Source organism: Engystomops pustulosus, chromosome 5 (assembly GCF_040894005.1).
Source record: "Engystomops pustulosus chromosome 5, aEngPut4.maternal, whole genome shotgun sequence".
NCBI lineage: Eukaryota > Metazoa > Chordata > Amphibia > Anura > Leptodactylidae > Engystomops > Engystomops pustulosus.
This window is the reverse complement of record NC_092415.1, coordinates 63523449-63551085: the sequence shown is the minus strand read 5'-3', so window position 1 is coordinate 63551085 and position 27637 is coordinate 63523449. Positions and strand designations below refer to the sequence as shown.

General features: G+C 44.3%; 1 protein-coding gene across 1 annotated transcript; it reads right to left on the bottom strand.

Annotated features, from left to right (window-relative positions):
• On the bottom strand, positions 1–4843 carry LOC140134031 (uncharacterized). The gene is made up of 3 exons (XM_072154695.1): positions 4081–4843; positions 1030–2470; positions 1–596 (listed from the first exon to the last, which is right to left on the bottom strand). The coding sequence occupies exons 1-2, from the start codon at positions 4829–4831 to the stop codon at positions 1197–1199; spliced, it is 2025 nt and encodes a 674-aa protein (XP_072010796.1). The 5' UTR covers positions 4832–4843; the 3' UTR covers positions 1–596; positions 1030–1196.
• Between the last annotated feature and the right edge of the window lie 22794 nt (positions 4844–27637).

The following is a 27637-nucleotide window of genomic DNA, read 5'->3' as shown; positions in this document are numbered from 1 at the left end:
ATCTATTGGCAGTCCATTTGCGGTGGGTGAAGGAGCCAGAGGCTAACTTCAGAAGGTCTATGGACGCTAGGCAAACATGCTAGATGCTACCTTTAGGCAGTCCATTTGCGGTGTTTGAAGGAGCCAGAGGCTACCTTCAGAAGGTCTATGGATGCTAGGCAAACATGCTAGATGCTACCTATTGGCAGTCCATTTTCGGTGGGTGAAGGAGCCAGAGGCTACCTTCAGAAGGTCTATGGACGCTAGGAAAACATGCTAGATGCTACCTCTTTGCAGTCCATTTGCGGTGGGTGAAGGAGCCAGAGGCTACCTTCAGAAGGTCTATGGACGCTAGGCAAACATGCTAGATGCTATCTATTTGCAGTCCATTTGCGGTGGGTGAAGGAGCCAGAGGCTAACTTCAGAAGGTCTATGGACGCTAGGCAAACATGCTAGATGCTACCTTTAGGCAGTCCATTTGCGGTGTGTGAAGGAGCAAGTTGCTACCTCATGTCAAATCCACGGGGGTGAAGGTGCATGACGCAACCTGCAGGTCAAGCTCGGTAAATGTCACACATTATGGAGGATACAGCGAGGACTTGAACTGGAGCGGTGATCTACAGAAACAACAGAAAATGTGTGTAAGTGATTATGACTAAACATGGAGCTCAGGATACAAATATACATGACACATCATCTTCTACCATACAAATCCAGAGACCTCATAATTGATTTATTGAAGTCTCTGCTCATTCTAGATTTGGGATTTCAGTAGCGGATCCTAAATCACTAGTTTATTCTATGCACATTTATATAGCAATGGCTATGGACACCTATCATTTCCATATTATACATCTTACAGGCAAGAGACTCATCTAACTGATTGTGGTTACCCTCTGCCTGTCAGTGTGTTAAGATAAGGCGGCAGCAGATACTTCTAATGATTAATACACATTAATACACAACCTGAAGAAAAATCATTCATTATATACACATCTTTGCACTGCGCACTACAATGAGAAGAGTAATGGATGTCGTCCTACTACTTACCTGCTCCATTGCAGTTGTGTTGCTTCCACTGATTATACTATACTGGTGGTCAAGCTGCAAGCTACATGGGCCTCTTGATGGAGTTATGGAGGAACTAGGAGATTGGGATGAAGAATTCGGCTGGGAGCAATGGGCCATCCACCACCATTGTCCTTGGATTGTTCTTATTATTGGGATGACCATCTGCTAAAGAGTGTGGCCACCCAGTTCCTGGTGATGACAGGGTGATACTGTGTTGACCATTCTGGACATACAAAGCTGAACTGGTTGAACATATTTTGGTACTTAGATTTTATGTAGTGTGGTGGTTCAGCATAGTCCATAGTATCTTCCACATTGAGGTTAATGGCTTCTGACCTCAGGATCTCTGGTGGTGCCATCTTCCAAGCTTCCACATCTTCCCAGTTTATATCAGAGAAGAATTGATGTTCCCTGATGTCTCCTTTGACTCCAAGGCGATGGAACTGGTCTTTGCACAACAGTCCTTGTAAAATGCTGACTGTGTCAGGAGGAAGAGACTCTGGGAAGTGTGGTTCATGATTGAGGACAGATTGCTCACAATCTCTTGGTCCTTCTCCAGGGAATGGTAACGTTGCTGTCACCAGCCCATAGAGGATAACACCAATGGCAAAATAATCCACGGCTCTTCCATGTGGTAAGCCACAGATTATTTCTGGGGCTGCATATCCTGGCGTCCCCCTACAGTCATCTGTAATCATCTTAGCAACACCTTTCACAGCCAGGCCAAAATCAGTGATTTTGATATGGCCTTCTGTGGTCAGGAGCAGATTTTCTGGCTTTAGATCACGATGAAGAATCCCTTTGCTGTGGAGGAATTCTGCACCACAGACCACTTCTGCTATGATGAATCTTACAGTCGCTGTATCAAGAGGACTGATTTTTACGATAAGATCATACAGGTCCCCTCTAGTGGCCACTTCCATCACATAATAGACAAAGTGAAGGGTGTGGAAGGCGGCCAGCCCATGGATGAGAAATGGGCTAGCATGGGAGAGTTGAAGGATGTGGCGCTCTTCAAAGCTGCTGCCAGCTTCAGTGTAAACCCTTTTATCGATGACCTTGATGGCGACGCGCTCTCTGCGGATCCTATCTGTCGCCAGGTAGACTTGAGCAAAGCCTCCTTGACCCAGTGAGCGGTGGAACGTGAAGGACTCCAGTGATAGGGGCACGGTGGCAGCGGATGCTTGGGCAGAGGTGCCGGCTTCTACCACAGAGGTTTCAGCTGTGGTGTCCTGGTATCCGATGCTCGAAGATGACTGTGCAGACCTGCGGAGCTCCTCTCTGGTAGTAGGGTCAATAGAGCTGGGGTTACGGCGGACATCCTGTGCAGATCTACAAGTATCCATCTTCTTTCTGCAAGATTTTATGGTGTGCTGTTTCCCTTCATCATCCTTCTGGTCTTCTGTATGTGACATACTGGCTGTAAAAAACATATATACATATATCATGTCAGTGGAATGAGACATGGCATATTATCGCGGTAAATAAAACCACATTTTGCAGGGTGATAATACATTTTAGCAAATAGATTTGTGTCCAATATGTGTCACTATGTATAAATGTAAATTTACTGTCAACCAATCACTGCTTCTTTTAATCAGTGCAGTGTAAACATGGTCTAAACCAATGATGGCGAACCGTTTGGAGACCGAGTGCCCAAACTACAACCAATATCCACTTATTTACCGTGGATTGTCAACATGGCATTTTAAGCAGTAACTTACTGCTACCTGTTCTTCCACATCTTTCAATAGTATCGGCCGCCTGAGGCCACCAATACAGTTGAAAGAAGGAGAGAAAATTCAGTCTCTCATTGTAGCTTCTCTCCAGGGTCTCTCTGTAGAGAAAGAAGGATGAGCTTCAAAGATAATGCAGTTCTGTCAACACCTTCTCACTTTTCCCACAGTTCCAAACAGCCAATGAAGTGTGGCTTAAGTGGCCTGGGAATGCAGGAAGATTTGGTCCTATTTGGTGAACTCTGTCCTGGGACGATTGTCTGAGTGCCCACAGAAATGGCTTTGAGTGTCATCTCTGGCACCTGTGCCAAAGGTTCACAGCCAACAGATTAAATATCCATATGAACTACATACACCGATTGTGCTATGTCAGGGGTCCCAAAACTTTTTACATAGGGGGCCGTTCACTGTCCCCCTCAGACCGTTGGAGGGCCGGACTAACGTTTAAAAATAAATAGCGGTACATGTGACCGCATCCGTAATACACTGGGGCCCCCCTCAATAAATTATTTAATATACTGCACCCCCTTGTGAACTATTTTTATATATTGGCCCAATCAATTAATTAATGTATCAATTTATTATTAAATATACTGGGAGCCCTCTCCATTAATTATCGAATAATGCCCCCCCATTAATTACTAGACTGCCCCTCATAATTAATTATTTCTTATACCCCCCCACCATTAATTATTTCCTATTCTGCCCCTCATAATTAATTATTTCCTATGCTGCCGGTCATAATTACTTATTTCCTATTCTGCCTCTCATAATTAATTATTTCCTGTGCTGCCCCTGATAATTAATTATTTCCCATGCTGTCCCTGATAACTAATTATTTCCTTTGTTTCCCCTGATAATTAATGTTATATATTAAGGCCCCCGGCCGCCACAACCTTTCTCCTGCCGTTTTAGGTATACTCACCTCTCTGCGCTTCTTCTATCATTTTGCTGCGTCCGGTCAGGAAGGGGTGCGCGGCCGTGTGATGACGTCATCACACGGCCGCGCATCCTAGTTCCTGGAGCGATGTGCGCCAGGGTTGTCTTCCGGCCACATCGCTCCAGTAATAGTGCTCGAGCGGCCGTTTCCGGCCGCATCGAGCACTATACAATGACGGGCAGGAGCTTCCTGTCCGGACGGACGGAAGCCCCTGCCCGACAGTCGAAGGCTCCAAGCGTCAGGGGCCGGTTAGAAACGGTCCGCGGGCCGCATGTGGCCCGCGGGCCGTAGTTTGGGGACCCCTGTGCTATGTGCAATAAACACTTCTTTGACATAGAAATAGTAAATTCCTACCTTTGCTGCCGTCCATACTGTCCTCGATGTTGATATGACTGGGTCCAGGGATCTCATTAGACGGTTCCTCATTGACGATATAGGTCCCTCTGTGTTTGAGACCAGCAATCCACCTCCGTGGTCGCCGGAGCAGGGCTAAGAAGCGGTTTCTTGGTCTACCCACAGCTTCTGCCTCTATTTCTTCATCCTCTGAGATTTTATTCTCCAGTTGTTCACCATTTTTGCTGTCCTCATCCAGTTTGCTGTAGTATTGGATGTACACTTCATCCAGGCTGTGGAGCTGCTCCTGTATCTGGTTATATTTTGTCAGGATGACTGGCTCCACCATGTTGCCTGTCTGATGATCCATGTTTTTTCTGACCACCTGGCTGACCCTTAGCAATTTTCTACCTTTGCTGTTGGCCATACTGTCCTCCATGTTGGTATGACTGGGTCCAGGGATCTCATTAGAAGGTTCCTCATTGACGATATAGGTTCCTCTGTGTTTGAGACCAGCAATCCACCTTCGTGGTCTCCGGAGCAGGGCTAAAAAGCGGTTTCTTGGTCTACGCATAGCTTTCTCCAGCTTCTTTGATGCCTGTGGTTGCACTTCTGCATCTGTTTCTTCATCCTCTGAGATTTTATTCTCCAGTTGTTCACCATTTTTGCTGTCCTCATCCTGTTTGCTGTAGTATTGGATGTACACTTCATCCAGGCTGTGGAGCTGCTCCTGGATCTGGTTATATTCTTTCAGGATGACCTGCTCCACCATGTTGCCTGTCTGATGATCCATGTTGTCTCTGACCACCTGGCTGCGTGTGCTGCCTTTTATACCTTAGCCAGGGGGCGGGACTACACTATCTTGCTCCTGATTGGTCAATTTTCAATGGGCGTGGCTATTTTCCTGCCTCCTGATTGGACAGTCAGCTGGAATTGATCTGGCATTATGATGTCATCAGCCATTGTGGGAGATTCTCTGTTATTGTGACATCATCATTCATGTGTTTTACAGTATGGTTACTGCATTTGGATTTATGTATGTGTGTACATACTGTATACACTATGTATATGTTACATGGTATATTAATATTGTGTATGTCCTGGTTTGGTTCCATGCACATCACACACATCACCTTCAGAAGAATACATAGAGAGAATTATCCCCAAATTATCTTCCCCCTTAGGCTGTAATTTATCTCACTATGTAGCCACTGATTAAAGCTATAATGAGAAAGGGGGTAACACACCGAAACTTCACCAGTTCTGGAATAAACTCTTCTTCACTTTTATCTGTTTGCATCTGGAGTTCAGCTTCTTTTTTTGGATTTTATGGATAGATTAAAGTCAGTAGGTACATGGGAATTTTATACTGTATATTACAAACGCCATTATCTTTATTAAATATAGCAAGTGAACATAGCCTAATATGGCGCTCATTCTAAACACCACATTCTTTCACTATATTTACACCAAACAACTTACCTGCTATAAATACATTGATTATATTATGTATAATGATACAATTGCCCCCACTAGAGAGCAGTAAATCATGATTAATGCAGCTTCTACTGAACTCAATGGAAGCTGGAATGATATAATTGCATTGAGCTAGTGGCACCTGCAGGAAAGTAAGAATGTTTTCTCTAGGAGAAAGTAGATAATGATCAGCGCTGGGCCCCAAAGACATTGCCTGTATAGTAGATACCCTATCTATTATAATCCGCTCTTATGAAAACATCTATCCTGCATATAAAACAAACAAGGGCTGGAAGAACTAAATCTACAGTATCATTGTGCACATAGAAGATGGGCCATTAGCATCAGCTCTTCTGGGGAGCCTGAGACACTGAGAACAATCATATCAATAGGCTGTAATGTACTCTATGGATGGTCAGCCTGCTTCAAGAGGAGAATTTGGACAAATGCTGCTGTTTCTTCATTTTTCCTCTTGCCACTTACTCTATGACCAGGGCCCCTATCCCCACAGAGGGCTCCTGCCACTGCTAGTTATAGTAATCCATGTTGGTAGAACAATTGATGTGGGGGCTAAAATAATTCTTTGCATCGGCTTAAGAAAGATAAAGATATGATTGGTGATGGTAGGGGCATGGCAGGGGTCCTTTATCTACTTGATACAGAAGACACAATGGCATCATTTATTATACAATTTTGACCCACAGTCACATTATATGTAATGCAATATATGAAGGGGATGGCCTGAATCAGGCCGCAACATGAACAACCCCCAAGGGGATCACCCGACTTCCCCCCACCTTAGCGGCACACCTCGCCTTACCTTCAGCCCAGAGGGATCTCAGGGCTCATCGCCGGCATGGGCTGCGGCCTCACCATCACCGCCATATATACCATTGGCAACACCAAATCTTTTACCACAAGACCCTGCATGGGACTGGCGAGCTCACCTTCGCTCTATCCCAACCAAAGGTGATTTGGAGACTCTTTTAGCCAAACTTGAGACCTCGCATAAGCGGGATATGGATATTCTGCGGCAAGATATACACCATGTGGGCACTAGAGTGATGGAGATGGAGGAGTCTCAGGAACACACACTTAAACTTATAGCGGACCACCATCAAGTAATACAGGCCCACTCCAACCAACTCTCTGAAATCTTGACACATATTGACGACATTGAAAATCGCCATAGGCGAAACAATATTCGCATAAGGGGCTTTTTTTGCATCTATTCTACCTGACACTAAGGAGCGTCCTATTGAAATTGACCGCATACATAGGGCACTGGGCCCCAAACCTACAGATGGCTCAAGGCACTGAGATATCATTTTTCGCATCCATTTTTTTAAGGATAAAGAAGCCATCCTACGAGCAGCCAGGGCTGCAGAGCCGTTATCTTACAAAGGCCGCCCATTAATAATACTACCTGATTTGGCAAGACGCACACAACAACTGCGGAGAGCCCTTAAACCACTACTGATCCTTCTTCGTGAGAAAGACATCACGTACAGATGGGGATACCCATTCCAATTAACTGCCCGTCATGGTGGGAAATCTGCAACCTTCCGTTCACTAGAAGCAGGGCCGGATTATAGGCGGGGCTCCCGGGGCTCGAGCCCCACTGCCCCCACCATCTTGCCCCCCCTAGGGGCCCCCACCAGATCGCAACCCACGTTCCCCCGCCTGAGATACCCACCGCCGCTAGACACGGGTGACCGCCTCCCCGCATGACAGAGACGCGACGTCACAGGTGACACCGCCTCCACCTCCCAGGCTGCCCACTCGGGACAGGTGACACCGCCTCCAACTAGCGGCCAACGCCCCCTCCCGCAACAGGTTACCGCCTGCCGGCCAGCCCATGCCCTTCCATGCACCCCAGTCATGCATGGCCGAGCAACCAACCCCCGGCGGCCCGCCTGAAGAAGAAAGCCTTCTCGCTTGACCCCTGTCCGCTGCTCAAACAAGCACCCGCTGCCCCCTGCTCGAACAAGCAAACGCCACCCACCCCCTCCCCGGCCGAATAAGCGACCCCCCCCCGCGCTTGAAGAAGCACCACCAACCCCCTCCCTGACCGAACAACAACCAAAAGACCCTCCACCGCCCGAACGCCTGCCTGAAGCCACGGCCGGTCATCCTAAAAGGTAAGAATATACATATGTATTTATCTGTATGTGTATATGTGTATATACAGGGTATATATATATATATATATGTATGTACAGCGTATATATGCATATAATGTGTATATGCGTATATACTGTTTATTTATGTGTATATGGGTATATACTGTGTATATATGTATGTACAGCATATAAATGTATCTACTGTGTATATATATGTATCTACTGTGTATATGTGTAAATACTGTTTATTTATGTGCATATACTGTGTATAGGTGTGTATATGTGTATATACTGTGTATATGTGTATATATGCATGTACAGTGTATAAATGCATCTACTATGTTTATGTGTATATACTGTATATAGGCATATATATATATATATATATATATATATATATATATATATATGTATATATGCATCTACTGTGTATATACTGTGTATATATGCATCTACTGTGTATATATGCATCTACTGTGTATATACTGTGTATATATACATCTACTATGTATATACTGTGTATATACTGTGTATATATGCATCTACTGTGTATATACTGTGTATATCCTGTGTATATGTGCATCTACAGTGTATATACTGTGTGTATATGCATCTACAGTGTATATACTGTGTGTATATGCATCTACAGTGTATATACTGTGTGTATATGCATCTACAGTGTATATACTGTGTGTATATGCATCTACAGTGTATATACTGTGTGTATATGCATCTACAGTGTATATACTGTGTGTATATGCATCTACAGTGTATATACTGTGTGTATATGCATCTACAGTGTATATACTGTGTATATATGCATCTACAGTGTATATACTGTGTGTATATGCATCTACTGTGTATATACTGTGTGTATATGCATCTACTGTGTATATACTGTGTGTATATGCATCTACTGTGTATATACTGTGTGTATATGCATCTACTGTGTATATACTGTGTGTATATGCATCTACTGTGTATATACTGTGTGTATATGCATCTACTGTGTATATACTGTGTGTATATGCATCTACTGTGTATATACTGTGTGTATATGCATCTACTGTGTATATACTGTGTATATATGCATCTACTGTGTATGTACTGTGTATATATGCATCTACTGTGTATGTACTGTGTATATATGCATCTACTGTGTATGTACTGTGTATATATGCATCTACTGTGTATGTACTGTGTATATATGCATCTACTGTGTAATGGTAGATCCTAATGGTAGATATGTTTTCATAAAACTGTCATATGCCAACAAAGTGAATACATTTGCTAACATTTATTTTCCTAACCAGGGACAAATCCCCTTTGGTGTCTTCACATTACAGAAGCTGGCGGAGTTTGCAGACGGCTCACAGATCATCTTAGGCGGAGACTTCATAGTATATAAGGCTGGAAGGAGACGCAAGTCCATCAAGTCCAACCTTTAAGAATTAAATAAATGTTTTATCCCCATAACCCATGATATTTTTTCTCTCCAGAAAGGCATCCAGGCCTCTCTTGAACATGTACATAGAGTCCGCCATAACAACCTCCTGCGGCAGAGAGTTCCACAGTCTCACTGCTCTTACAGTAAAGAACCTTTGTCTATGGTGATGGTAGAATCGCCTCTCCTCTAGGCGTAGAGGATGCCCCCTTGTCCTGGTCACAGGCCGAGGTATAAAAAGATCTTTGGTGAGATCCTTGTACTGTCCGTTCAGGTATTTGTACATTGTAATGAGGTCTCCCCTCAGTCGTCTTTTTTTTAAACTGATTAATCCCAAATTTTTTAATCTGTCAGTGTATTCTAGTTCCCCCATTCCCCTAATAATCCTGTTTGCTCTCCTCTGCACCCGTTCCAGCTCTACTATATCCTTTTTATACACTGGTGCCCAAAACTGTACACAATATTCCATGTGTGGTCTGACCAGGGATTTGTATAAGGGCAAAACTATGTCTTTATCATGAGAATCTATTCCTCTCTTGATACATCCCATTATTTTATTTGCTTTAGCAGCAGCCGCTTGGCTCTGGTCACTAAAATTAAGTTTACCATCCACCAATACCCCCAAGTCCTTTTCAGCTTCAGTTTTACTAAGTAATTGACCGTTTAGAACATAATTATACTTTTTGTTTCCATGGCCCAAGTGCATAACTTTACATTTATCTACATTAAACCTCATCAACCATTTCTCTGCCCATCCCTCAAGCTTCCACAAATCCCTCTGTAATGCTAAACTATCGATCTCAGTATTTATTACTTTACACAGCTTAGTATCATTTGCAAATATTGAAACTTGACTGTGTAAACCCACTACAAGGTCATTAATAAAAATATTAAAAAGAAGTGGCCCCAATACTGACCCCTGTGGCACTCCACTGGTAACATCAACCCAATCTGAGAATGTGCCATTAATGACCACCCTCTGTTTTCTATCACTAGGCCAATTACTTACCCAAATACACAGATTTTCTCCTATTCCCAGCAGTCTCATTTTATATACCAACCTTTTATGTGGCACGGTGTCAAATGCCTTTGAAAAGTCCAGATATACAACATCCACAGCGTCCCCCAGATCCAGTCTTGAACTTACCTCCTCGTAGAAACCAATCAGATTAGTCTGACAGGACCGATCTCTCATAAACCCATGCTGACGCTGGGTTATAAGGTTGTGCCCAGTGAGATACTCCAGGATAGCATCTCTAATAAACCCCTCAAATATTTTCCCCACCACAGCAGTTAGACTCACGGGTCTGTAGTTTCCAGGATCGCTATTTGATCCTTTTTTGTATATTGGTACCACATTTGCTATGCGCCATTCCTGTGGAACATAACCAGTCCTCAGTGAATCTTCAAATATTAAAAATAACGGTTTGTCTATCACCGTACATAATTCATGCAGAACCCGGGGGTGTATGCCATCTGTCCCAGGTGATTTATCTATCTTAGTGGTTGCGAGGCGGCGCCGTACCTCTTCCTGGGTTAAACTGTTGACATTATAAAAAGAATTAACATTATTCCTCATTGTGTCTTCCACCAGGGGATTTTCCTGGGTAAAGACAGTTGAGAAGGCGACATTCAGTAGATTGACCCTTTCCTCATCTCCTTCCACCATGAGCCCCGTGTTATTTCTAAGGGGACCCTCACTCTCTGTTTTTAGTTTCTTATCATTTATATACTTGAAAAATAATTAGGGATTATTTTTGCTCTCCCTGGCAATATTTCTCTTAGTCTCTATTTTTGCGGCCTTTATCTGCTTTTTACAGGATTTATTTTTCTCTCTATAATCCTGTAATGCCTCATCGCTACCTTCACGTTTTAGCACCTTAAACGCTTTATCTTTCTCGCTTATTGCTTTCCTTACAAGACTAGTTAGCCACATAGGGTTTTTCTTGTTCCTTTTATGCTTTTTCCCATAAGGTATGTGTTTCTCACAGGACTTTTTCAGAATATATAAGAAAAAGTCCCATTTTTGGGGGGTACTTTTGTCTTTGAGAACATTATCCCAGTCTATGCCTTTAAGGTCTTCCCTTAGTTGCTGAAAATTTGCCCTCCTGAAGTTTAGAGTGTTGGTTGCCCCTTCACTAACGCTCTTAGTAAAGCATAATACAAAATCAATAATATTATGATCACTATTCCCCAGGTTCCCCCCAACCTGTAGTTTTGATACCCTATCAGGTCTGTTGGTAAGGATAAGGTCCAGCAGTGCCCCCCCTCTTGTTGGCTCCAGGACTAGTTGCGACAGGTAATTGTCTTTTGTTGTTGACAAGAACCTGCTGCCTTTGAAGGACCTGCAGGTTTCTGCCCCCCAGTCAATATCTGGGTAATTGAAGTCCCCCATGATAAGTACTTCACCATGCTTTGAAGCCGCATCCATTTCACTTATCAGCATTTCCTCTGCTGCCTCCATTATATTTGGAGCCTTATAACAAACCCCTAGGAATATTTTATTATTCTTTTTCCCTCCTCTTATCTCATCCCCTAGGGACTCCACATTTGCGTTACTGATGTCATCTCGCAGGACGGGCTTGAGGGGAGAATTCACATATAAACAAACCCCTCCACCTTTTTTATTTATACGATCCTTTCTAAAAAGACTATAACCATCTATAGTAACAGCCCAGTCATAGCTACTGTCCATCCATGTCTCACTGATACCCACTATATCATATTTCCGCTCCAACATCAAGAGTTCCAGTTCCTCCATTTTGTTTGTGAGGCTTCTAGCATTTGTGTACATACACTTTATATGGTTTTCCCTGTCCGTATTCCTTTTGTCCTTATTCCCCAATCTCATTCCAGCCCCCCTTCCTCCCCCATGGACTATGACTCTTCCCAGCTCTCTATGTACACTGTCTATTTGCCCTGCACAAGTGTAGTTGCCCTCCCCCCAGGTCTCTAGTTTAAACACTCCTCCAACCATCTAGCCATTTTTTCCCCTAAAACAGCGGCCCCCTCCCCATTGAGGTGCAGCCCATCCCTACTGTAGAGCCTGTAGCCGACAGAAAAGTCAGTCCAGTTCTCCATGAACCCAAAACCCTCCTTCCTACACCAACTTTTGAGCCACTTATTTACCTCCTTGATCTCCCGCTGCCTTTCTGGTGTGGCACGTGCTACAGGCAGTATTTCGGAGAAAATTACCTTTGAGGTCCTTGCCCTGAGCTTCTGGCCTAAATTTCTGAAATCATTTTTAAGGACCTTCCACCTACCTGTTACTTTGTCATTAGTGCCAATGTGGACCATGACCGCTGGTTCCTCACCAGCCCCTCCAAGTAATCCGTCAACCCGATCCGCAACATGCCGAACCCGAGCACCCGGCAAACAACACACTGTTCGGTATGCATGGTCTTTGTGACAGATTGCCCTGTGTAATCCCCTAATAATCGAATCTCCCACTACCAGCACCTGTCTGACCTTGCCTGTGCTCCCATTATCCTTCTTACCGGAGCAGACAGTCCCCTGGTTGCTAGCGGCCACGTCTTTCTGCAGCATTGCTACCCCAGAGCTGATATCCCCCTCATCCGCCAGCCTGGCAAACTTATTGGGGTGCACCAGATCAGGACTAGACTCCCTACAACTCTTCCCTCTACCCCGCCTTCTACATGGTACCCAACTAGCTGCCCCCTCACTCTGTACCTCCATACTTCCCTCCCCACACCCATCTTCCCCAGAGAGTTTGTGCTCCAGGAGCAGCAAACTTCGTTCCATATTATCAATTGCCCGCAGCCTTGAAACTTGCTCATTTAGATCCAGAATCTGGGCTTCCAGATGAGCAATTTTCACAAACCCCACACAGCAGTATTCCCCCTCGAACGGCTGTTCAAGGAAAGCATACATGGCACAGGATGTACACCGTGTAGCAATGCCACTTATGGAGTCCATTGTTCTAATGGGGATTACAATAGAAATATGCACAGAAAGAAGAATCTACAGTCAAAGTAACACAAAATACAGCAGTTACCTGCTAAAGCCCCTCAAACTTAAGTCCCTTAAACCTAAGTCACACTTAAGACACTGCACACTCGCCGCCAAGCTCACACACTCACTTTTGTGATGCTTCTTTTAAAGGTTATCTGCCACAAAAATCTGCAGAGCTCACTGCAACAAGATCTGGCTGCAAACCACCAAACAAACTGACCACAGAAGTATATAAAGGCTGCTAATTAGATAGCCACACCCCACTATTAATTAGACAGCACCTGTGACTATACTGTCTAGATAAGCAAGGTGAATGCCTCCCTATACCCCCCACACAATATACAGATTATGCAAGTAAAATACCTTCAGATCTACTTGGTTGCAATAAAAATCACACAATGAATATCAGGAAATAAAAATGTAGATGCACTTATCTATTTGTTGCTGGATCCAAAAAGTACTCCTTCCCTTAAACCTAAGTCACACTTAAGACACTGCACACACTTCAGATCAATGCACACTCGCCGCCAAGCTCACACACTCGCTTTTGTGATGCTTCTTTTAAAGGTTTTCTGCCACAAAAATCTGCAGAGCTCACTGCAACAAGATCTGGCTTCAACCTCTCTTTTGATCCATCGCTAGACTCCACAACGGGTAAGTCTGCCATCCCGTTAGGTCGGTTGAATAGATTGAGGAGATCGCTTAGAGAGATGCATTTGATTGACATGTGGAGAATTCTACACCCACACGACTACTCATATCATTCCTTAACAGACAATAATTACCACAGGATAGACCATCTGTTTATTTCCCACCACCTAATTGATCTAACACCTAAATGCTCTGTAGGAAACTTCGTGTGGTCGGACCACGCGGCAGTAATGGGATCCATCATGATCTCAGCTTCCCCAAGACGATTTAACACATAGAGACTTAACGAAAACCTACTAAATGATTCGCTGTGTGTTACAGACATCAAGAACACCATTCACGCATTTCTTATACAATATAATATGCAAAATTCCAACGCCCCCCTTTTATGGGAACATTAAAGGGAAATATTCGGGTGTCTTAATGTCCCACGGCTCACATCTTAAAAAAGCTCAAATGCACGAGCTAGCAACATCATTAGCCAAACTAGAGAGACTCGAATCTAACAATGAAACCTCTCCATCTGACCTTGTCAAAGCAGAATTATCTGCAGTGATACAAAAGATTCTGGCATTCTAGATCAAAAGACCCAATGCGCGCGTAACTGATTGCGTAAAAGCTATTACGAATATGGGGATAAATGCGGCTCGTGGCTTGCGAGGGTATTACACCCAAAGGCTCCACGCACACATGTCCACTCTATCACTTCTACAGACAAGGGCATAATCCACTCGCCACGGGGCATAGTAGACGAGTTCCGTAATTTTTATGAACGCCTTTACAACTTAGATCATAATAAGCAACAGCTTCCACAGCCCAAAGCCACGAACATTGAGGAATATTTATCAAAATGTGGGCCTAAGCCCATAGCACAAGAGAGCTCTGAATCCCTAGACCAGGATTTCATGGAACATGAAATCAAAAGGGTCATTAAAGATCTGAAATCCGGAAAGAGTCCTGGTCCAGATGGCTTCACTGGACCACGGTTCTTCAAAATGTTTGAGGAAGATATCACACCCATACTACTACATGTGCGGTAGCAAACGGCACTCCCTTCCTGGCTCAATCCCTACAAGCAACAATCATGGTCCTACCCAAACCGGGGAAATCCCTGTCCACATGCGGGGACTTTAGACCTCTATCTCTGCTAAATGTGGACATAAAATTTCGCCTCCAGCCCCATATCCCAAAACTCATCCACTTGGACCAAGCGGGCTTCGTGACAGGAAGGGAAGCCAAAGATAATACAGCAAAAACTATATCCCTAATGGCGAGAGCACGCAAGAGTGGTAGTAAACTATGCCTTCTCACGGTAGATGCGGAGAAGGCTTTTGATAGGCTGCGATGGGAGTTCCTAATGGCAGTACTTAGGAGACTCGGCCTGGGCCCTAAATTCCTACAAGCCATCCTGGCACTCTATCGTGACCTAACAGCACTAGTCCGAGTCAATGGCACACTTTCTAACCCACTTCGTATTACCAATGGGACACGACAGGGAAACCCTTAGCGAACGCATTAAGATCAAACCCTGACATACGTGGCCTCCAAGTGGGCGAAAAACACTGTCAATTATCACTGTTCGCAGATGATCTACTGCTGTATATCAGATACCCAAACACGACATTACCCGCAATATTAACCCCATAGCGCAATAAGACGTACCCTTACGTCTTGCTGCGCATGGGGGAGTATGAAGAGGGCTCATAGGCTGAGCCCTCTTCATACTCACCGGGCATTTGCTTCATGATGAAGCAAATGCCCGTCGCTAACACCCGCGATCGGTGCTTGCACCGATCGCGGGAGTTAACCCTTTGATTGCCGCCGGCAAAGCTGCCGGCGGCATTAAAGAGCCGGCGGCGCGTGGGCGCCGCCATCTTGGCTCCGATCGTCACTCCCCGTGATGTCACCGGGGAGTGACGATCCGTTGTCATGACAGCCTCGGATCACATAAAGATCCGAGGCTATCATGATCTCAGCTATCTATTACAATGTGCGATCTGCACATTGTAATAGATGGTATGCAAAATCCCCATATAATGCCATACTGCAGTATGGCAGTATATGATAGGATCAATCAGACAACCTAGGGTTAAAGTACCCTAGGGAGTCTGAAAAATAGTAAAAAAAAAAATTAAAAAAAGTTAAAAAAAAAAACATAATAAAAAAACATAAAAATTCAAATCACCCCCCTTCCCCTAGAACTGATATAAATATGAATAAACAGTAAAAATCCTAAACACATTAGGTATCGCCGCGTCCGAAAATGCCCGATCTATCAAAATATAATAACCGTTTTTCACTGCGTTTTACCCCGTAGCGGAAAATAGCGCCCGAAGTCGCAAATTGCATTTTTTTGCCATTTTGAAAAATAGAAAAAATTCTATAAAAAGTGATCAAAAGGTCGCACAGTCCTAAAAATAAAAGCGTTGAAAATGTCATCAGAAGTCGCAAAAAATGACACCACCCACAGCTCTGTACACTAAAGTATGAAAAAGTTATTAGCGCAAGAACACTGTAAAATGAAGATTTTTTTTTCTGTACAGGAGGTTTTAATTTTTGTAAATGTATGAAAACATTATAAAACCTATACAAATTTGGTATCCCCGTGATCGTATTGACCCAATGAATGAAGAAGACATGTCATTTGGGGCGCACAGTGAAAGCTGTACAAACCAAGCCTACAAGAAATGGCGCAAATGTGTTTTTTCATCATTTTCACTGCATTTAGAATTTTTTTTCCGCTTCCCAGTACATGGCATGGAATATTTTATACCATCACTACAAAGTGCAATTTGTTACGCAGAAAATAAGACATCACACAGCTCTGTACATGGAAAAATAAAAAAGTTATAGATTTTTGAAGGTGGGGAGTGAAAAATAAAAACGCAAAAACGAAAAAGGGCCTGGTCCTTAAGGGGTTAAAGGAGTTTGACTCCTATGGAGGGGTGAGTAATTTTAAAATCAATACTCATAAATCGGAACTTCTCAATGTTTCTCTCCCTGCCATTGAGCAAGCGTGGCTACAACCAACCTTTCCCTTCAAGTGGGCAACTGAATCCATACATTATTTGGGTACACTACCTCACTTTTAGACCTTAACAACAAACCCATGCTTCGGACAATTGAAAAAGACCTAGAGAAATGGGCACAACTCCTTTTGTCATGGTTTGGTAGGATCAATGTCCTCAAAATGGACGTGCTTCCCCGTCTCTTATATCTCTTCCAAACAATACCGATCCCCCTTCCCAGGTCGTACTTCAATAAACTCTGACGCATGACCCAAAACTTTGTATGGCGGGGCACGCAACCCCGCATCAGGCATGCTACCCTTGCATTACACAAACTTGATGGAGGGACAGGGCTCCCTGACTTTTTTGCTTATTATAAGGCAACAATTGCCACTTATGTACTGGATATCTTTCACAAACGCTCCTCGAAACTTTGGGTGGAGATAGAGCGAGATCATAACTCCATACAGGCGCTGGGAGCATTTTGGTGGCCCTCACTACCACCCAATGCAAATCTATCACCTCTTTTAACACTTCTTCTAACCTCATGGCGAAAATTTGCACTCACTTCGGGATTAATAAAAATTCCGGGCCCACTTACACCACTAATTGGTAATCCAGCCATAGCGGGACTCCATTCACTGCCACAGGAAAACTCTTCATATCTTCCCAGACTAAGGGACATCGTCACGGATACGGGAATTAAACTTCAAATCGAGGTGACAACAATACTCGGTGTTCCCTCAACCAGAGGGCTCCTATATTTTCAGGTTCGTGACTATGTCTCCTCATTAGGAGAGGTGGGACGGTTATTAACCAATTCTTCATTTTAAGATCTTTGCCTCTCTACTTCTACGCCTCCACACGCGATCTCCTTGATCTATTCTATATTGACACGGGTAGGTATGGTGGACACCCGCCCGGACTGCGCAGGTGCCTGGGAGAGGGACCTTAACAAGTCATTTACTCCTGCGCAATGGCAAAAGGCGCTGATCTTGACGCGCAAGTTGTCAATTTCCTGCCGCATGCAGGAGCTAAATTATAAAATTCTGACCCAATGGTGTCCCAGACACCTGCTGGCGCTGTAGTGGGGGGTGGGCTCCATGCTCCACATATGGTGGGAATGCAAGCCCATACAAGATCTCTTGCGAGCCATCTTTGAGCTCTATAACAGCGTCTGCGCCACTTTCTCATGGCTACGCGGCAAATAATTCCCAGACCCTGGAAGTCGATAGAAACACCTACCAGACTACAGTGGATAGAGGCGCTAGACTCAATCAGGCGTATGGAGGAATTAAAGGCAAGTGACGAAGGTAAATATGAACAATTTAATAAGATATGGTCTGTTTGGACTGATTACCGAAATACACCCGCTCTACATGATTGGCAGGCGGCGGCCGACATGAATCGCGAGTGTAATTGTGAAATACCAAGCACTCACGCTGACCACTCCCCCATTCCCCACACCACCCTACCCTTCCCCTCCTCTTCCTGAACCCCACTACCCCCTCTGTGTTCTGTCTTGTCTCATGTCTGTGATCCACCTTCAAGTTCCTTTAGATGCTGTTGACAGGTCACACTGTCATTTTGTTACTTGTTACTTATTACTGTTATAAAACCTACTTCTCTTTTTAATTGTGAGGTATACCAATTCATATGTACACATATACCGATATTGTAAAGTGTATACGCATATATGAATGTTGCAAAAGGAATATTGACTTATCATATATTGTCATGCTATGCAACAATCAATAAAGTTTGATGTTGAACCATAATATGTTTGATGTATGCCTGTGGACTATAATATCCACAAATGCTACAAAAATAGAGAGACAAAAGGGGGGAATTGTATCTGATGGCTAAAAATGAACAATTTAAAGTATAACATTGTTAGTGAAAAAATGTTTATTTGTATATTAGCAATTTCACACTGGACAAACATTTAAAAACACTTAAAAAGCACAAACATGATGTGCCTAAATCTGAGCATGGCCTGTTTGGGTTGTCTGCAGGGCATGCTGCAGCTACCTATCCCCTGGTGTGCCTATTGGTATTGGTGTTCAAAGTGTGCTGTATAATGTACGATGAGCATATGTAGTATATGTGGTCCGCTACCGTCCGCCACCATCTGGCTTCCTCAGGGGTAAATGTGTGTAGTTAAAGAGTGCTGTATTTAACCTCTATAGTGAGGTTAGTTAAGGGGTCTCACCTGTGTAGATGTTGGCGTTGGTGTGCTGGTAGTTGAGCGCGCGGTGTGGATATCCCGCGCATACGCCGGCCGAAGTCCCGCGAGACGGACACAATCCTCCACCTCCTTCTTGTGTCTGCCACGAGTCAGTTTACTTGGAAAAGAGGTACTGTGTACTAATGCAAATGAAGGTGTATGGAGGATTGTGTTGTATTATGATTTATTGACGATATTGTATTTTTATGGCAGGGATCCAGGGAAGACTGCATAGCCTTCATAGAAGAGCTTAATTCAAACAATATCAATGTCAAGCTGGTCCCCAATATTTCGGACATGATGGTGGATTTTCTGGATCTAAAGCTCATTTAAGAAGAAAACCGAATTATAACATCACTACATCGTAAGGAAACAGCCACTAACAATATACTACACTTTGAGAGCTTCCACCCCCGACACCTCAAGACAGGTATACCATACAGCCAGTTTCTCAGATTAAAAAGAATCCGCAAGATTTTAAACAACATGCTCAAGAACTAACAAGTCGATTAAAAGCTAGAGGCTATCCCCGGCAAATCATTTCCATCGCATACATGCGAACCTAAGGAATAAATAGGGAGCAGTTACTTATCCCAAAAAATAAAGAAGGATCAGCTCAAAATCAAGTAAGACTTATTACAACATACAATAATCAATGGCAAGAACTACATAAATTATTGGGCAAGAACTGGGGGATACTTAAAAGCGAATCCAGATTACAAGAGTTTATTAGCAATAGACCATCCTTGACAGCAAGAAGGGCAAAAAATCTCAAAGACAAGTTAACAAGAAGTCACTTTGTCAAACCCATGATTACAACAACAGGAGGACATAGGCTAAAAGGAACATTTTCATGTGGGGAGTGCAATATTTGTCAATATATGGCAAATACAGATACATTCACAAATCCTGCCCACAATACGAATTACAAAGCAAAGGATTACATTAACTGTAAAACGAAGAATGTCATCTATGCCATCGAATGCCCGTGTTAAAAAATCTATGTGGGACAAACATCACAACCATTAAAGAAACAAGTTCAGCAGCACTTCAACAATTAATACAGCTAGAAGACATTTCAAGAAGGAGAAGCACTTAACCTCAGTAGCCATGCACTTTCTAAAATAACCATAACTTACAAAAATGTAAAAATTTATGGTCTGGAAAAAATCACCACAAATAGCAGAGGAGGCAAAACTACGCCCATTTTGCTACAGAGGGAATCCAGGTGAATTTATGACCTCAAAACACTAACACCGCAGGGACTCAATGAAGAATGGCTATTTACAGGATATTACAAACAGGTATGAAACACACTTTAACTAATACAGAACAGACATATATCCCATATATCCCCTACAGTATACTACAATCATCATGCACAAAGGCACTACAACAAGACCCAAACAAATGATTTTGGACTATACCTACAGTCACACATACCAACAAACACCCATAAAGCCAAACATTGGCATCATATACACAATTCACAGACTAAGACAGGTCTTCACGGTTAAAAGTTTTATGATTGATTTTTCACACGTATTGTCACCAGTTTTTGATTTTTTTCAGACACTTCAACTAAGACACACCAAGTAGAGGAATTTTTTACCAGATGACACGACAAAGAAGTAAGGAATCACGAGGAACACCACAGAACACTGCCCACAAGAGATCAAAACAGTCACTCAAGAAGACGAAAAACAAAAGAAGAGAAGAGAGTACAGATGAAGACTAGAGATGAGCGAGCACTAAAATGCTCAGGTACTCGTTATTCGAGACAAACTTTTCCCGATGCTCGAGTGCTCGTCTCGAATAACGAGCCCCATTGAAGTCAATGGGAGACTCGAGCATTTTTCAAGGGGACCAAGGCTCTGCACAGGGAAGCTTGGCCAAACACCTGGGCACCTCAGAAAAGGATGGAAACACCACGGAAATGGACAGGAAACAGCAGGGGCAGCATGCATGGATGCCTCTGAGGCTGCTTAAATGCACCATTATGCCAAAATTATGGGCAACAGCATGGCCATGACAGAGTGACAGAATGAAGCTAGATAGCATCTAAAACATCCAATAATTGACCCTGACACTATAGGGGACGGCATGCAGAGGCAGCGGCAGCAGCGGCAGGCTAGAGAGTGGCATGGCGACATACCCTAAATGGACTCAGGCTTCAAACCAATGGGTGGCAGAGAGGAACCAAAGGAGGTGAGCAAGAAGCGCTCAAATAATATCGGTACATGATAAAAGTTTGCCAGTATATTTTGTGGATTACACAGCAGGGTGGTGACAAAGTTGACATGGAAGCCATGAAAACAACCCAAAATTCTGCCTGACACAGCTCGTTTGATAAGGGGACCATGTATGGAGGCAGTGAACTAGTAGTAGATTAAAGGTGCTGCAGTTAAAACTATGTTAGTTGGATCTTGGCATGGAGCTGGCGCTCCGCTGCCAGGCGAGCTTTCGCCAATCCAAGCCCCTGTCTCTAGGCTACTCCCCAAACAGCACTTCTAAGAACCTTTTGTATAAGATCAAGTGTAGTAGCGTTCTTATAAGTTTAGGATATGGCGGGTGAGGGGAATGTAAACAGATGCGCAAGAAGCGCTGAAATAATATTGGTAAATGATAAAAGTTTGCCAGTATATTTTGTGGATTACACAGCAGGGTGGCGACACAGTTAACAAGTTTGTTGTGGAAGCCATGAAAACAACCCAAAATTCTGCCTGACACAGCTCGTTTGATAAGGGGACCATGTATGCCTACAGTTCATGCCAGTCGCTGCACTGGCTGCCAGTCTCCTTTCGAATACAGTTTAAAATAATAACCCTCATCCATAAAGCTCTGTATAATGCTGCACCCCCCTACCTCTCCTCTCTTATCTCAGTCTATCGCCCAACCCGTGCTCTTAGATCCGCCAGTGATCTTAGATTAACCTCTACCCTAGTGCGGACCTCCCACTCGCGTCTCCAAGACTTCTCTAGAGCTGCACCAATTCTATGGAATGCTCTGCCCCGGACTATCAGACTAATACCTAACCTCCAAAGTTTCAAACGTGCTCTTAAAACCCATTTCTTTAGGCAAGCCTATAACACTCATTAACTGCATGAAGTTTTAACTCTTCTACTAACCCGTCCTGTGTCGTCCTCCCATCTGTTATCCAGCAACCAACAGGCACCAGACTTCTCTGCAGTCCCATTCACCCTGGACCTGGTATATAAGATGACGGCTGAGTGGTTCAAGCGACAGCAATTCCATTTATTATATTTTGTTCTATTCCCTAAGAAGAATGGCTTGACCATTAAATATTCTTTTACCTCGTGTTACCCCATCATCTTCATAAACCGTAAGCTCTGGCGAGCAGGGACCTCACTCCTGTTCCATACAAATGTTGTGCTCTGTTACATTACATTTGTATTTGTTTCCTATGATTTGTAAAGCGCTACGGAATATGATGGCGCTATATAAATAAAGATTATTATTATTATTATTATGGAGGCAGTGAACTAGTAGTAGATTAAAGGTGCTGCAGTTAAAACTATGTTAGTTGGATCTTGGGATGGAGCTGGCGCTCCGCTTCCAGGCGAGCTTTCGCCAATCCAAGCCCCTGTCTCTAGGCTACTCCCCAAACAGCACTTCTAAGAACCTTTTGTATAAGATCAAGTGTAGTAGCGTTCTTATAAGTTTGGGATATGGCGGGTGAGGGGAATGTAAGCAGATGCGCAAGAAGCGCTGAAATAATATCGGTAAATGATAAAAGTTTGCCAGTATATTTTGTGGATTACACAGCAGGGTGGCGACAAATTTAACAAGTTTGATGTGGAATGCCCTGTAATAGCTCTTGGGCGGTGTGCCTTTTATCGCCTAGGCTCAGCAGTTTGAGCACCGCCTGCTGTCGCTTAGCGACGGCACTGCTGCTGTGCCTAGAGCTACCGACTGATGGTGCCATGCCCACGGATGGTAATTCGGAGGAGGAGGAGGTGGAGGAGGGGTGGGAGGAGGAGGAGGTATAGTAGGCCTTTGAGACCTGGACCGAGGTAGGCCCCGCAATCCTCTGCGTCGGCAGTATATGACCAGCCCCAGGGTCAGACTCGGTCCCAGACTGAACCAAGTTAAGTGTAGTAGCGTTCTTATAAGTTTGGGATATGGCGGGTGAGGGGAATGTAAACAGATGCGCAAGAAGCGCTGAAATAATATCCGTAAATGGTAAAAGTTTGCCAGTATATTTTGTGGATAACACAGCAGGGTGGCGACAAAGTTAACAACTTTGATGTGGAATCCATGAAAACAACCCAAATTTCTGCCTGACACACCTCGTTTGATAAGGGGACGATGTATGGAGGCAGCTATATGGACGACTTTTGGAGGTAGCAATGGAGACAACGTGTGGAGGCTGCTATGGAGACAATTTAATTTGGATAGTGCCTGTATGTGGCAGTCCAAAAAAGTTTTCAAACCAGAGGAGCAGGTAGGTGGCCCTCCAGAAAAATGAAATAGATTGAGTGCCTGTATGTGGCAGTCCAAAAAAGTTTTCAAACCAGAGGAGCAGGTAGGTGGCCCTCCAGAAAAATGAAATAGATTGAGTGCCTGTATGTGGCAGTCCAAAAAAGTTTTCAAACTAGAGGAGCAGGTAGGTGGCCCTCCAGAAAAATGAAATAGATTGAGTGCCTGTATGTGGCAGTCCAAAAAAGTTTTCAAACCAGAGGAGCAGGTAGGTGGCCCTCCAGAAAAATTGAATAGATTGAGTGCCTGTATGTGGCACTCCCAAAAATTGTTTAAAACAGAGGACCGGGTAGGTGGCCCTCCAGAAAAATTAAATGCATAAAGTACTATAGCTAGAGCCAGTGGGCCCTGTCAAAAAATAGCCAGTTTCCTCTGCTTTAGTGTACAAAGAGGAGGAGAAGGAGGAAAATGAGGAGGAGGAGGAGTGCATAAATTATTCAGGTTGAGCTTCCTTCACCTGGTGGAGATTGGAAATTATGAGAAATCCAGGCTCTATTCATCTTAATAAGCGTCAGCCTGTCAGCGCTGTCAGTCGACAGGCGTGTACGCTTATCGGTGATGATGCCACCAGCTGCACTGAAAACCCGCTCGGACAAGATGCTAGCGGCAGGGCAGGCAAGAACCTCCAAGGCGTACAGCGCCAGTTCGTGCCACATGTCCAGCTTTGAAACCCAGTAGTTGTAGGGAGCTGTGTGATCATTTAGGACGATGGTATGGTCAGCTACGTACTCCCTCACCATCTTTCTGTAAAGATCAGCGCTACTCTGCCGAGACTGGGGACAGGTGACAGTGTCTTGCTGGGGTGACATAAAGCTGGCAAAAGCCTTGTAAAGCGTACCCTTGCCAGTGCTGGACAAGCTGCCTGCTCGCCTACTCTCCCTCGCTACTTGTCCCGCAGAACTACGCACTCTGCCGCTAGCGCTGTCAGAACGGAAATAGTGTTTCAGCTTGTGCACCAGGGCCTGCTGGTATTCATGCATTCTCACACTCCTTTCCTCTCCAGGGATGAGAGTGGAAAGATTTTGCTTGTACCGTGGGTCCAGGAGAGTGAATAACCAGTAATCGGTGCTGGAATAAATTCTTTGAACGTGAGGGTCACGGGATAGGCAGCCTAGCATGAAATCTGCCATATGCGCCAGAGTACCAACGCGTAAGAATTCACTCCCCTCACTGGCCTGACTGTCCATTTCCTCCTCCTCCAACTCCTCTTCTTCTGCCCATACACGCTGAACAGTGAAGGACTGAACAATGGTCCCCTCTTGTGTCTCGCCAACATTCTCCTCCTCTTCCTCCTCATCCTCCTCCACCTCCTCCGATATGCGCTGAGAAACAGACCTAAGGGTGCTTTGGCTATCAACAAGGGAATCTTCTTCCCCCGTCTCTTGTGACGAGCGCAAAGCTTCCGACTTCATGCTGATCAGAGAGTTTTTCAACAGGCCAAGCAGCGGGATGGTGAGGCTGATGATGGCGGCATCGCCACTGACCATCTGTGTTGACTCCTCGAAGTTACTCAGCACCTGACAGATATCAGACATCCACGTCCACTCCTCATTGTAGACTTGAGGAAGCTGACTGACCTGACTACCAGTTCTGGTGGAAGTTGACATCTGGCAGTCTACAATCGCTCTGCGCTGCTGGTAAACTCTGGATAACATGGTTAATGTTGAATTCCACCTCGTGGGCACGTCGCACAACAGTCGGTTGAGCGGGCAGTTGGAGGCGGCGCTGCGCTGCCCTGAGAGTGGCAGCATCTGTGCTGGACTTCCTGAAATGCGCACAGATGCGGCGCACCTTCGTGAGCAAATCAGACAGATTGGGGTATGTCTTGAGGAAACGCTGAACTATCAGATTTAACACATGGGCCAGGCATGGCACATGTGTCAGTCTGCCGAGTTGCAGAGCCGTTACCAGGCTACGGCCGTTGTCACCAGGGCCGATTCTAGCATATTTGCTGCCTGAGGCGAATATTAAAATGCTGCCCCCCCCCCGCGCTCCCTGTTAAGTAAATCCTTAAACTTTATTAACAAGTAACATCCCTACAGACAGCTCCCTGACACTGTGTGACTGACTACAGGATCTGAGAGGCATTAGTGACATCTAGTACCTTATAGATGACAATCTCTTCCATCAGGAGGACTTTATTCCGGGTTCTCCAATCCATGACGTATCACTGCTGAATTCATGGCCAGATACCTTCAGCTCCGTGCAGCATCTCCACCCGGCGTCCCTAAAAATACCACAGTCACTTACAGTATAAAGTCTCCTGGATAACAACACTGTGCTCCTAAATAATATATACCCCTCACAACACAACTGACCGCACGCTACCCCACATATAACACATCCCTTCATTATAAAGGGATAAAATCTTGCCCCACATGTACAGTCCCCTCCCAGCTTAGTAATATACTGTATCCCATATACAGCCCCTGCAGCTAAGTAATATACTGTACCTGCTATATGCCCCCCCAGCTTAGTACTATACTGTATCCCATATACAGCCCCTGCAGCTTAGTAATATACTGTACCTGATATACAGCCTAGTGATATAGTGATATATAATATATACAGCACCCCCCAGTATAAAATGATTCTGGCCCCATATAATATATACTGAATCCCCCCCCCCCCAGTATAAAATAATTATAGCCCCAAATAATATCTATAGCATCCCCCCCAGTATAAAATATTTATAGCCCCAAATAATATCTATAGCATCCCCCCCAGTATAAAATAATTATAGCCCCAAATAATATCTATAGCATCCCCCCCAGTATAAAATAATTATAGCCCCAAATAATATCTATAGCATCCCCCCCAGTATAAAATAATTATAGCCCCAAATAATATCTATAGCATCCCCCCCAGTATAAAATAATTATAGCCCCAAATAATATCTATAGCATCCCCCCCCAGTATAAAATAATTATAGCCCCAAATAATATCTATAGCATCCCCCCCCCGTATAAAATAATTATAGCCCCAAATAATATCTATAGCATCCCCCCAGTATAAAATAAGTATAGCCCCAAATCCCCAAATAAAATATACAGAACCCCCCCCCCCACCCCTAGTATAAAATAATTCTGGCCCCATATAATATCTATAGCATCCCCCCAGTATAAAACAATCATAGCCTCAAATAATATATATATATATAGCATTCCCCCCAGTATAAAATAATCACGGTATAGCCCCAAATAATATAAATATATATTGCACCCCCCCCCCAGTAGAAAATAATTATATCCCCAAATAAAATACATAGCATTCCATCATCCCCCCCCCCCCCCAGTGTAAAATAATTCTGGCCCCATATGATATATATAGCGCCCCCCCCCCCAGTATAAAATAATTATAGCCCCAAATAAAATACATAGCATTCCATCATCCCCCCCCCCCCCAGTGTAAAATAATTCTGGCCCCATATGATATATATAGCGCCCCCCCCCCCCCCAGTATAAAATAATTATATCCCCAAATAAAATACATAGCATTCCATCATCCCCCCCCCCCCCCAGTGTAAAATAATTCTGGCCCCATATGATATATATAGCGCCCCCCCCCCCCAGTATAAAATAATTATAGCCCCAAATAAAATACATAGCATTCCATCAAGCCCCCCCCCCCCCAGTATAAAATAATTCTGGCCCCATATGATATATATATAGCGCCCCCCCCACTATTAATTATTAGCCACATTTAATTAATTAAATACATGAAAAATAATAAAAATCATACTCACCTGCAGGCAGCTGCTCCCTCGGCGCGCGGGTCCCGTCCTCATGCGGCTCTTCCGGCAGCCGCGGCTCTGCACAGTGACACAGGCGCGTGACGTCATGACGCCTGTGTCACTGCTTAGAACGGAGCGACGCAGCTGCCGGAAAGGCGCTGCGTCGCTCCGCATATAAATCGCGCCTGTGTCTTAAAGAGACAGGCGCGATTTATTTAGCTGGTGGGCGATTCGGGCGTTAATGGACGCCCGAATCGCCCACTTTAGAGCGGCGAATTTCGCCACCCTTTACAAGGACCCGCATTCTGCCGCCTAAAGCGAGATTTTCATCTCGCCTCATGGCAGATGCGGCCCTGGTTGTCACACACAACCATGCCTGGCTTCAGGTTCAGCGGTGCCAGCCACAGATCAGTCTGCGCCGTGATGCCCTGTAATAGTTCTTGG